The 12,417-nt window shown below is 49.2% G+C and overlaps 1 protein-coding gene across 3 annotated transcripts in view; it reads right to left on the bottom strand.

Moving 5' to 3' along the window:
- The window catches only part of LOC115400474 (uncharacterized), an 8,016-nt gene extending 2,017 nt beyond the window's left edge, over positions 1-5,999 (bottom strand). Inside the window, exons 1-3 of one of the 3 annotated variants that reach the window (XM_030108360.1) lie at positions 5,897-5,989; positions 4,807-4,869; positions 2,239-2,713 (exon numbers count right to left, since the gene is read on the bottom strand). In XM_030108360.1, coding sequence (XP_029964220.1) covers positions 2,239-2,713; positions 4,807-4,869; positions 5,897-5,939 — 581 coding nt within the window. In that variant the 5' untranslated portion in view covers positions 5,940-5,989. Of the gene's footprint in view, positions 1-2,238; positions 2,714-4,806; positions 5,691-5,896 lie in introns of all 3 variants that reach the window. The other 2 variants (XM_030108361.1, XM_030108362.1) reach the window with 2 other exon arrangements.
- Positions 6,000-12,417: the final 6,418 nt, after the last annotated feature.

The raw sequence follows: 12,417 nt of genomic DNA, 5'->3' as shown, positions 1-12,417 counted from the left end.
GCTTCACAGTGCTGCACCCTGCTCCACCCTGCTTCACCCTGCTCCATCCTGCTCCACCCTGCTTCACCCTGCTGCACCCTGCTCCACCCTGCTCCATCCTGCTGCACCCTGCTGCACCCTGCTCCACCCTGCTGCACACTGCTTCACCCTGCTCCACCCTGCTTCACCCTGCTCCACCCTGCTGCACCCTGCTTCACCCTGCTGCACCCTGTTGCACCCTGCTTCACCCTGCTGCACCCTGCTCCATCCTGCTCCACCCTGCTCCACCCTGCTGCACCCTGCTGCACGCTGCTTCACCCTGCTGCACCCTGCTTCACCCTGCTGCACCCTGCTCCACCCTGCTCCATCCTGCTGCACCCTGCTCCACCCTGCTCCATCCTGCTGCACCCTGCTCCACCCTGCTCCATCCTGCTCCACCCTGCTTCACCCTGTTGCACCCTGCTCCACCCTGCTGCACCCGGCTCCACCCTGCTTCACCCTGCTCCACCCTGCTCCATCCTGCTGCACCCTGCTCCACCCTGCTCCATCCTGCTCCACCCTGCTTCACCCTGTTGCACCCTGCTCCACCCTGCTGCACCCTGCTCCACCCTGCTGCACCCTGCTCAACTCCGCTCCACCCTGCTCCACCCTGCTCCACCCTGCTGCACCCTGCTGCACCCTGCTCCACCCTGCTCCACCCGATCAGAGTCAAATGTGGTCACTAAAATAATGGCCGGAGCCTCAGTGGGAAGAGCGCCGTCGCTTCAAGGCTCCGGGCTCCGGGTGGAGCACAGACGAGCCTTTTCAACAGAACTTCATCAAGAGAACTCATTTCCTTAACAAATGGAAATGGTTGAGGGGGGTGGGGGAGGGAGTTGGGGGGGGGTTCCTCAAGGTCCGCTGAGCTGCAGGTTTTCATCTCAGTCTAATGCTGGACTCTGGAAGGAACCCCAGATGAAGCCTCAGGGCAGGGAGGGGCGTTGAACCATCACCCTTGCACCTCTTCAACTTTGGCTGGGTTTGCTTTGAAGAAGGATGGGTTCTGTGCTACGGGTGTCCTCAGTAGTTCTGGTTCTGTGTTGTTCTCAGTAGTTCTGGTCCATTTCTCTCATTAGGGACCGAGCCCCGGAGGGCCCGGTTCCTAATGTTCTTCCAAGTCAGGAGTTTGATGCCCAAAAATACACATAAAACAGAGATTTGACCCTAAAACTCACCAGATTCGGCACCACATCAAGTCTGGTGCAGTATTTCACACAGTGGAAAAATTAACCCCATTGCTGCAAAAATGAGCTCTCCAGCGCCTCCTTTATATGCAAAAAAACACAAAAACAGGCGCCACGTCTTGTGGGAGCGTCCGTCTCGGCGAGCTCTGGGAATACCGGGACCGTCTCTGGGTGTCCGACCAACCAAAGGGTGAATGAGTTTTTTATTTCCTTTTGCCCTGAACTGAGTTTCCTCTGGAGCAGAAGCCCTTTCTCTGTCTCTGGAGTCTCAGACTTTTTGGATCCAGACCCTGGGTCTTGTCACATTGCAAGTTTTCAACCCTTCCGGTTCGTCTTCCGTTTTGCAGCCAGGTTGGGTTGTTAGTCATTTTTACAGTTTGTGGTCACATTTTAGGGTCATGTGACTCTTATTGAGCCACATAAAGGCTAGATGCTTCATGGCGTCACCACCAGCGGCCATCTTGCTACAGGCATGCTTTCATGGTGTTAAACACTCGTGAAGCTAACCTGATGGTCTCTCTGGTGGCAAAGCTTTACCTGTTGAAGTGTTTGGGGATCAGCGTTGACCATAACTCCTCCTTAAGGAACACACTTACAGCCTCGTGGCAAAGTTTAAACTCAGACTGGGTTCTTCTTTAGTCACAGGTCCTGTTTTCAGAGACTATCCGATCTCCACAACGTTCTTACCGGTGTTGGACTCTGGTGATTTGCTGCTTCTGAACACTGCTGAAAACCACTGACGGGAACGGGACGGGGAGTGTTGGTGGGCTCTACGGTTCAGCTGACAGCAGCAGTCAGTCAGCTCTGACCATCAGAATCGCTGTCTGGAGCGTTTTCACCAAGCAGTTTGACCGAGATCAGACTTTTCTAAAGAGGAAAACACTTCAGAGGAACCGACATGACGAAAGCATGACGAAGACGTTTGGCTGTTTTCAGGTGATCCACCAGGTTTTCTGGTTTGAACTAACTTTTTTTAGGAATGCACCGAAGCCTCTAAGAAACCCGGGATGCACTTGGGAAGGACTAGGAGGCCCACCTGTCTCCGCGCAGCTCGCCGCCGTCCTCCGCCCGCCAGCTGAGGTGGAACAGGCTGCTGGAGTAGGCCCGGCAGCTGCCGGGGTCGTAGTAGGTGTGGAGGATGCAGCTGAGGACCAGCCGGCCTCCGGGCCGTAGCTCCATGACGGAGGAGGGCGACGCCACGGTCAGCAGCGACAGGTACACGTCGGTGACCGCCTCCCGCCGCTCCAGGCACACGTAGGAGCCGGCGTCCTCCACCCGCAGGCGGCGCAGGCTGAGGGAGCAGTCGGCCATGATGGAGGTGCGGTTGGACTTGTCCGAGTCGGCCCTCACCCTGCCTCCGCTGACCTCCTCCGAGAACCGGACCCGCCCCCCTTTGTAGAAGGTCCAGGACACCGAGGAGCAGTGGGCGGAGCTTAGCCCGGAGCAGGGCAGGAGGGCGTGGCCTCCCAGGCTGCCGTACACAAACACGGAGTCGTTGACGCTCCGCACACCTGCAGACACAGAGACAGAGCTGCACCGTCACACCTTTTGCATCAAAAATCGCAGCAATGCGAGAAGTTGAATGCGTGTCAATTTTGAGGTCCGATGCTGAACAACGCGACGCGTTTCGACGCGACACGTCTGTGGTGGGAAGGCGGGGCTTCCGGCCTTTTACTGTGTTAGCTTAGCATCATGGCTAACCCTGTTGAGCGAGTGGTGTTTGCTTAAAAAAGCCAGGAAACGACGCCGTCGGTGGACAGGACGCCGTGCCTGGTGCACGGTATTATCCACAGACAGTCGGAGTTTGGTGAGTTTCACTGTTCGCTCCAGGAACTCCAGGATGAGTGTCGCTTTCAACGGTCCCCGCCCCCTGACCTACGTCACCATAGACACGCTCCCTGATTGGTTGCCGCAAAATCGTGACACGTCAAAAGTTCAGATTTCCTGACTTCAGCGACGCGTAGCAAAATCGCGCCGCCGACGCGAGAACGCCCCGATGCGCCGCGAAAACACGTCGGACGCGTCACGTTTCGTCGCTCCAGGAACGCGTGTTCCCCGTTGTTTTCAATTGGATTTTGACGCAAAATCGCGGAAATCATTTGGCGGTGTGAACGCAGCTGGACGGTCACCAGACGGTCTGGACCAGGGGTGGAGCTGCTACACCTGTTTCTCTACATCCCCCTGAGGTTCCTCGGCCGTTTGGATCCTCCTGATATTATGATATTTTAACAGAACAACTTATCATAAATTGGAGCTAAATGATGATATTGTATCAAATATATACATGACATATGTTCACCCACCACCAGTTCCCAAAAACCTTAATAAACAGAGCTTTAAACACCAGTTCCCGCCCCCTGCATGTAGTGGAGTGCGCCCCCTGCCGGCGGACACGGCCCCCTGTGTCAGGTACACCCGGGTGTACCTGACACAGGGGGCAGTGGGAACCTCACTACCTGTCCTGAATGTCCGTGCGCGCTCCCAGCCCCACGCACGCCGGCGGGGCGTCTGAGACACGACACGCACTCATCTATTCGAACAGCCATCTGGCGGAGGAACCGCCACAGTGAAGAAATAGCTTTATTTCAGATTATTACGAGGAGGTTTCTCCTTCAAACAACAGAACTCTCTCGCTATAACTAGAAACAGCTCATAAAACTGTTTCTTCTCCTCAGCTGCTCTGCTTCTATTTGATTTATGCTGTTTTTCAAAATGAGAAGAAGAAATGACTGAAGCAGGAAAATCTTAAAAACAAACAGAGGTCTAGTTCCACGCCTCTGACCTGGAAATGTCCTGGATTTACCGGCAGACGGAAGAAATAACAACAGCAAGAAACAGCTTGGACGGACGGATCAACAGATCAACAGGTCAATAGATCGATAGCTGCTGAACTGTTTGCTGCAGCAGTAGGACAGAAAAGACAAATCCTCAGTTCTCATAAAAAAAAAAAGCATGAATTTGAAGAGAGTTTTCTCTTCAGAACAAACTCTGAAGTGTTTACACTGAACGTTACCAAAGTGTGTCTCAGTCAGATGGAACACCAGAACCCCACTGTTTCTCTGAATTCACCACATCACTGCACCAACATGGGAACTGGGCCGTGTTCCTCTGCCCCAGAGGAACCAGGAACCAGCTCCATCCACGCTCAAAACCTCTTGAAAAGGCATGGAGTCGAACCAATTCAATTCCATTCAATTCAGCTTTATTTATGAAGTGTCAATTACAACATGGTCGTTTCTAGACACTTTTACAGAGAAACCCAACAGATCCACATGAGCAGCATGAGCCACTGTGGAAAGGAAAAACTCCCTTTAACAGGAAGAAACCTTTGCAGAACCAGGCTCAGAGGAGGAGAACCCTGCAGAACCAGGCTCAGAGGAGCAGAACCCTGCAGAACCAGACTCAGAGGAGGAGAACCCTGTAGAACCAGGCCCAGAGGTGGTCTTCCTGCTGTCCCGGTTGGGGTGAGGGGACAGAAGGAGAAGGAGACAGGACAGACAGGTTCTTGTATCTACATACAGTTCATATATAAACACAGGGTACAGAGGCTACAAGAGGAACAATCATCAATGGCATGTAGCAATGCCAGCCGCCGGTTTCTGACCGAGTTTCACAGTGACGGCGATCGTGAGTTGATGTGGATTCATGAGTGGAGCAGGAAGTGGACCTGAAATCAAGGACCGGTCCTTAAATCAAATGTTGTGTCCAAACCTCTACATTAATGTCAGAGGAGCTGACCGCCAGGTATGATGTTCCAAATAAACATCAATTTAAATATTGACAGCTAAGAAACTCTATCAGATCTTCCTAGAATCCGTGTCAGCTCCGCCTCTGTCCGCTTTGGAAACTGAAATAAAGAATGACTGCTGTGGAGAGTTATTTCCAAACTCTACTCCAGCTCCAGACACGATGAGACTCGTTCTTCACCCTAAACGCTTTATTGCAGCTTTGTAACCTGATAGACGTCGCTTCTCTGCCTGCAGAAGGCGTCGTGGCCTCAGAGCTCCGGTCAGCCAGAATCCCCTCAGTGGGTCCACGAAGAGTCAGAACCCCCCCGATGGAGGCCACTGCTACCGTTCCCGGAGATCTGGGCTCCTCTCTGGAACATGCAGGGTGTGGTTCCAGGGCAGAGGCGGGCGGATCATCGCTGATCCTCTGCAGTGTCCTCAAACAATCAGGTGTACTTTGGAACCAGACACAGCAGTGAAATATCTGGAAATGAGCTTTGGTCAAACAGAGAAGCCTGAGCTGTTTCGATGGTTTTTTTTTTTTTTTGGTTTTTTTTGTTTTGGGTCCCTTTCCACTCAGTGCTGCTCTGCTATGTGAAAAATACCTGACTTGCAAAGAAAGACGATTTAAACTTTGAAAAACAATTATTTCTGCTGGCCTGGATTTAGTCCTCTGCAGTGATTCGCTCTGATACCTGGAGAAACAGGAAGTGGTTCGGCTGGAGAGCCGTTTCGGATCCCCTCATCAAACAGAAGCTCGCTAATTCAGAAAAACAGAGTCGATTTTCATTCTGACAGGATCTGACAGGATCCAGCTTCTCAAGGCGGTCTGTTTGATTTTCCCATCAGTTTGCAGTTACTTTGTTAAGTTAGAGTTATTTTATGTTATTTTATTCATTTATAGGTGATTTGGTTCTTTTCTAAGTTGTTAAACAGGTTATTTTTGATCGGGAGAGCTGGTCGTACCTGTGAGCAGCAGCGACAGGAGGACACACTCTTTCAGTTCCATCTTCTGGTGCTCTGCTGCAGCTCTTCTCACTCATCTCACTGCACTTCCTGTCTCTTCTGCTCCTCAGCAGCCTGGAATCTGTCATTTAAAGCCGCTGAGCGCAGAGGAAGATGATCGGGGTCGGGGGGGGGCGGATGTGGGCAAACACAGCGCAAACCTCCAGAAGCAGAAAACAAAGACTGGAAATTATTCATTATCCTTTCAGTTGTTTTTTTTTAATTATTATTATTATTATTGTTATTTTTGATCAAGTACAACTACAAACAAAGGTTTGCAGAGGAGCAGTGTGTTCACAGCTGCTGTCTTTAGCGAGCCAGAGATCGGGGGTCCGTGAAAACAACTGAAACCAGGAACGGTGAATGTGGCTGTGACTCCAGGAGAAGCCCAGAGAGCGCCTGGTTTGGTGGTAGAGGAGGATCGGTCTGTTTGTCATCAGTCACTCCAAGAAGAAAGAAACAGTCACTAATCTGACCTGTAGTGATGTGAGTGAGAAGCCTCGCTACAGATATTCACTGGATGACTGTTAGGATGGAGTTTCTCAGGTTTCTTACAATGATTTACAGAAGTGTCAATAAGAGCTGAAGCTCTCCAGAAGGTTTTGAGCTGTTTGTTCATCAGGACTGAGTCAGTGTTCAGACTGACTGGAGTCACTGGAAGAGGAAGGAAGCTCTGCTGGGAAGCTTCAGAACTCCACACTGGATTACAGCCGCTGCTCACACTCCTTCACTGCCTGCAGCTGCTGCAGGTCCAGGACCCCACTGGAACATGAGAGCTGCCCTCTGACCTGCCTGACCAGAACAGAACTTCCACATTACAACACTAGTCAGATTCTGAAAGCTGTGAATTTAAAATGATAAATGCTGTGACGTGAAATTGTAGCTTCAATAAAACGTAGTCTATGTATAAAGTTAAGTAAGTTATATTGGCTTTATTCACATTTAATTTAATTAGGCTCATTTCTACTCCACAGCTCTTCAGTATCATTTGAACGTTAATAAACAGATAATTTATATGGCGTTGGGGGTTACAAATGGCAGATTGTGTTTAATTACCTTGAGGATTATGAGTAGTCCTTGAAAAATGTTCTCCCAGTCAGAGGTTCCTGGATACAAAAGCTTTGAGAACCCTGGTCTGTAATGTCAAAGCCAGGTTTTCATTGGTCAAACACGGAGCATTTGGTTTATCAAGAACATGGAACTTTCTGCTGTTAGCTGCAGCTAACTAGCTTTTACTACCTGCTTTGAACAAAACATTATTGAAAAACTTTCTTATATCCATCTTTCATCCATCCGTCCAGACTCTTCAGCTCTGTGTGTGTGACAGATCCTGCAGCCTGCAGCGCCGGTGTTGAGCCCAGTTCTGCCTGCCCGCCCAGATCTGCATCCCCGCTTAATCGCAAACTATGAGACATCAGACTGTTTTCTACGGCACTGTACTTTTTGATAATGAAAAGATGCTGTATGAAAGCTTGGATTTCTTCGCAGTACAGTCTGATATGTCAAAGCATTTAAACGAAGTTCAGATTCGAAATTCAAAATGTAATGCCGAAAAATATGTCCGAAGCTCATTTATTTACAGTTAAAAGAGGATAGTTTATTCCACGTTTATGTAATTCACATGGTTTGATTAAAAGACCCGCATCTGCAACGAGTTTTGTATCATTTGATCTGAAAATGTCCATAACAGCAATTAAGAGGGGGATGCATCACTGGGCAGGACACATTTTGTCTCTTCCGAGATTTGCATCTCCGTTTTTTTTTAATTTTTATTTTTTTTTCTTTGGGGGGGGGGGGGGGGAGGGGGGGGCAAAAAAGTTCCACGTCTACCAAACCATGTGAATTATCTACATGTGGAACTTATTTGGCCCCAGAAAACCAGGGGATGCAAATGTCGGCACACACAAATGTGTCCTGTCGAATAATGGCCCCCCACCCCACCCCCCGCCCCACAACACCACTGGGATTTCAGTGTTGCACTCGTTCTCCCAGAACCCGGGGACAGTCGGAACCCGTTTACGGAACATGAATCAGGTCTTCAGCTGTATCGGACGTCTTATTTTGAAAGAGCCATTTTACCCCGAGCATAACTTTTGACCAGAAATGACTGGAGGCCGTTTCTTCGGTGTGTTTAAGCTCAAGAAAATATTGACGACACAGATTGGAAACAATTTGCGTTCAAGCCCAAAAACAAACTACTGATCCTGGAATGCGACTGTTAGAATTCACATGGTTGATGAGAACCTGTGTTAAACTGGTCCTAATCCATCTTAAACCTGTTGGACTACGTCATGGCCTGGATAATCCAGAACCTGGAATAAGTGCACAGGTGATCGGGGTACTTTGTTCCGTTGTCTTTGGGACGCTGGAAAATCCAACATGATTTGAAATGAGTGATTCTAATTTCTAATCTTGTGGGTGTTGCAGTTCCTTTTAGGGCAACACTTTGTTTGACTTTTACTTCCCTCTTTTCTTCGTTGATTTTCTTCAAGAGGCAGATCAGGAGTGTGAGGATGTATGGAGGCCCATGCTGTTCTGCTGTGGCTGGTGGGATTCACGGTTTTACAGTTGCTTATTGTGGCTTTTTAATTATTATGTAGTGAAAATTAGTATTTAATTACTGAATTATTATCAATCAATCAATCAATCAATTTATTTTTGTATAGCCCAGTATCACAACAACAGTTGCCTCAGAGGGCTTCAAGATGTTACATTTGTCGGTAAAAGTAAAAACAGTGAATAAGCATAATGGTAATATGTCAATATTTACAGTAACGAGACAGAACGAAGCAACCACCGCCTTCGACCCTCACATCCGGCAAGAAAAAACTCCAAAAACCCAGTGGGAAAAGAAGAAATCTTGGGGAGAACCACAGTATGGAGGGATCCCTCTCCCAGGGACGGACAGCTTTGGCAACAGCTAGCATGAGACAATAAGAAGTAAAGCCTAGGACTATGTTGAGGACAGTTCGTTGGACGGTCCAGCACAAGAACCACGGATCCCAGCAGTAGAACCGAAGCCAGTCCATGGGCAGGACCGACAGGGGTGTCCTCCCGGTCCGGACGGAGCTTGTTCATAGGCCTTCGTAATAGTGGAGTCAGCAACTGAAACTGGAGAAGACTCCCCCTCGAAGGGGGGGACAACAGGTGAAAAGCAATGAACGGACTAAAGGGAATAACATTCAGACATTAGAGGAGGACAGGGCTCAGTGCACCGTACTTCCCACAGCATTCTAGCTCCTGGGGCAGCTTTGTGGATACTTAACTGTTTAAACTAGTATTTAGTTAGTATAGTTTAGTTTAGTTTAATTTGGTTTGGTTTAGTTTAATTTTGTTTAGTGTAATTTGGTTTGGTTTGGTTTAGTTTAATTTAATTTAGTTTAGTTTAGTTTAGTTTAGTTTAGTTTAGTTTTGTTTAGTTTAGTTTGGTTTACTGTAGTTTGGTTTGGTTTACTTTAGTTTGGTTTGGTTTGTTTTAGTTTAGTTTAGTTTAGTTTAGTTTAGTTTAGTTTGGTTTACTGTAGTTTGGTTTGTTTTAGTTTAGTTTAGTTTAGTTTGGTTTACTTTAGTTTGGTTTGGTTTGTTTTAGTTTAGTTTAGTTTAGTTTAGTTTAGTTTAGTTTAGTTTAGTTTAGAATCCCTAGCTGACCTGATCATAGGCTGCAGGTCAGCTAGGGATTATGGGATTATGTAATAATTGGACGGTATCTCCTTCAAGCTGGGGTCCTCTACCAGAGACCTGGGAGCTGGAGGGTTCTGCAGGTCCTACCAGAAGTCTGGGAGCTGGAGGGTTCTGCAGGGTTTACCAGAGACCTGGGAGCTGGAGGGTTCTGCAGGGTCTACCAGAGGCCTGGGAGCTGGAGGGTTCTGCAGGGTCTACCAGAGACCTGGGAGCTGGAGGGTTCTGCAGGGTCTACCAGAGACCTGGGAGCTGGAGGGTTCTGCAGGACCTTAGCTGTTCCTAGCACTGTGCTCTTCTGGACAGAGATCTCAGATATAGTTCCTGGTCTTTCCTGGAGCCATGCATCCAGCTGGGGGGTTCCTGCCCCTCCCCCCATCACTACTGGCACTGCTGGAATCGGAACTCATATCCACTCTTGGTGATGGTCTGGCTGAGGGGGTTCAGGTCTCTGCAGAACAGCAGGGGGGACAGAGCGTCTTCTATCTGCCACATTTGAGCCTTACCTCCGCCACTGGCTTCCAGTTAGCTTCTGGAGTTGTCTTCCACAAGGAGGAGAGCAGGATTACTATTGCAACAACACATCATCAGCAGGGTGAAACTAACCTGTCTCACGACGGTCTAAACCAGCTCACGTTCCCTATTAGTGGAGAACAATCCAACGCTTGGTGAATTCTGCTTCACAATGACAGGAAGAGCCAACATCCAAGGATCAAAAAGCGACGTTGCTATGAACGCTTGGCCGCCACGAGCCAGTTATCCCTGTGGTAACTTATATATATTTATATACATATATCTTCTTCACCGGGCACCACCAGGCGTGTCCAGCTGCTGCTGGACTGCAGCGCTGTTGCTGCTTCCTGTGGAGCAGAGCTCCGTGACGTCTGGTCCGGGTGAGGCCACACGGCTTGAGGTTTGTGTTCTGTCTCAGTTCTTACAGTTCTTACCACCTGGGTGAAGGTGTGAAAAGCTGCTCGGTGCTACTTCTGGTTGCCGTGGTAGCGCTGGTGCTGTGTGGTGAGAAACATCCTTCTGAAGAACAGAAGGAGCCTGTTTTGGCCTGTTGACGGGACGCAGCAGTTCAGAGCTTCTGAGAAAACTGAACTCTCCACAGGATGTGGTTTGACATGACGGGACAACGGTTTTTACACATGTTGCCCAACTGCGATGTAAACACCGAGACTGCTGATCTGCTTTTCTCTTCTCTGACCTGGTTGTCTCTCAGACTGTTTCTGCTTCCTGACGTTCAGGTGGAGTTTCCCTCGTGTCTGAAATAAAGTTATCAGCACAGGTCTGAGTTGTGAAATGTGTTGAAAATTCTTCCAATCGTTTCAGAGACTGGACAAAAGTAAAAGTGAGATGGAGGATGTCTCCACAGGAGCAGCAGCTTCTGTCTCAGTGTTGTGAACCATCCAAATGTTTATTGAGCAAATCCAGAAGGAGGTGTTAGCACAAAGAACCACATGAAGACACCGCCAGCATGGCAACAACTGAAGGAATGTCAACCGACCACGGTGATCAGCTCCTTAAAAAGCTTCCCAAACAGTCAAAGGACGGATTCATGGAGCACCTCTAACATCTGGACCATTTCGAGACAGTTTAAGGGTGCGGTGCGCCGCAGGAGCCCTCCCAGACCGTCTGCTGTCCTGGTCTGAATTTAAATGGCGAAATTTGCCATGAATTGCCGAAAATTGCCGCGATACAGAACAATCCCAGTGATCAGGATCACAACAGCTGCTGTCTGCAGCCGAGACAGGCAGCACATCTGGAGAAACACACACACACACACACACACACACACACACACACACACACTGAAGATGTTCAAGACTTTGTAAAACACTAAATAAATGATCAAGTGAATCATACTCTGATATTTATCAATTAAGTGTAACGAATGCAAATAGAAGGAGTTCAGAGGTTTCACAGTGTGGATGACATCCTTCTCCAGGAGCAGCTCTTCATCTTTGAGCCAAACAGCAGCTCAGACTGAGTCAACTCACCTTTATTGAGATCAACTTCAACTACAGCCACAGCTGAAGCAAAGAGCTGCACACACAGACAGGAACACATAAAGTGCAAATAATAAAAACTATCAAAGCTACGCATCCGTCCACTTTCTAGCCCGCTTGTCCTTTTCAGGGTGGTGGGGGCTGGAGCCAGGGTGTCTGCAGCCTCAGACCTGAGAGTCTGCAGCAGAATGCATTATGGGATGCATGGTGGGAACCTTGGTGAATTCAGCTTCACAATGAGGGGAAGAGCCGAGCTGGAAGGATCAAAAAGTGTCTCCTCTGACACCTGCTGAAAACCCAGGAAGTCAGGAGGACGGCGAGGAGCCGGAAGCTTCTCCCCTGCTGGTTAGTGCAGGTTAGCTCCCCCTGCTGGTTAGTGCAGGTTAGCTCCCCCTGCTGGTTAGTGCAGGTTAGCTCCCCCTGCTGGTTAATGCAGGTTAGCTCCCCCTGCTGGTTAGTGCAGGTTAGCTCCCCCTGCTGGTTAGTGCAGGTTAGCTCCCCCTGCTGGTTAGTGCAGGTTAGCTCCCCCTGCTGGTTAGTGCAGGTTAGCTCCCCCTGCTGGTTGTGCTGTTGCAGTAGCTGCACTGTCTGCTGTCGGCGTCACTGGACCGGAGGAGTCCTGGTTCTCAGGGTTTTGCTGACAGCTGCACAGCTTGCAGGATGAACCTGAGCTCTGCAGAGTGAGAACATGCTCCTCTGTGGACTCTGCAGGTAGGTCTGGAGGTGATGAGCTACGTCTGGGCGAGGCACCCCGCAGCTCAGAAGCCCGTCTGTCCTGATCATGTGAGGACA

The sequence above is a fragment of the Salarias fasciatus genome, chromosome 14 (genome assembly GCF_902148845.1).
Source record: "Salarias fasciatus chromosome 14, fSalaFa1.1, whole genome shotgun sequence".
Classification (NCBI taxonomy): Eukaryota; Metazoa; Chordata; class Actinopteri; order Blenniiformes; family Blenniidae; genus Salarias; species Salarias fasciatus.
Note: the sequence above shows the minus strand (reverse complement) of the source record. Positions and strands in the feature narration are given on the sequence as shown.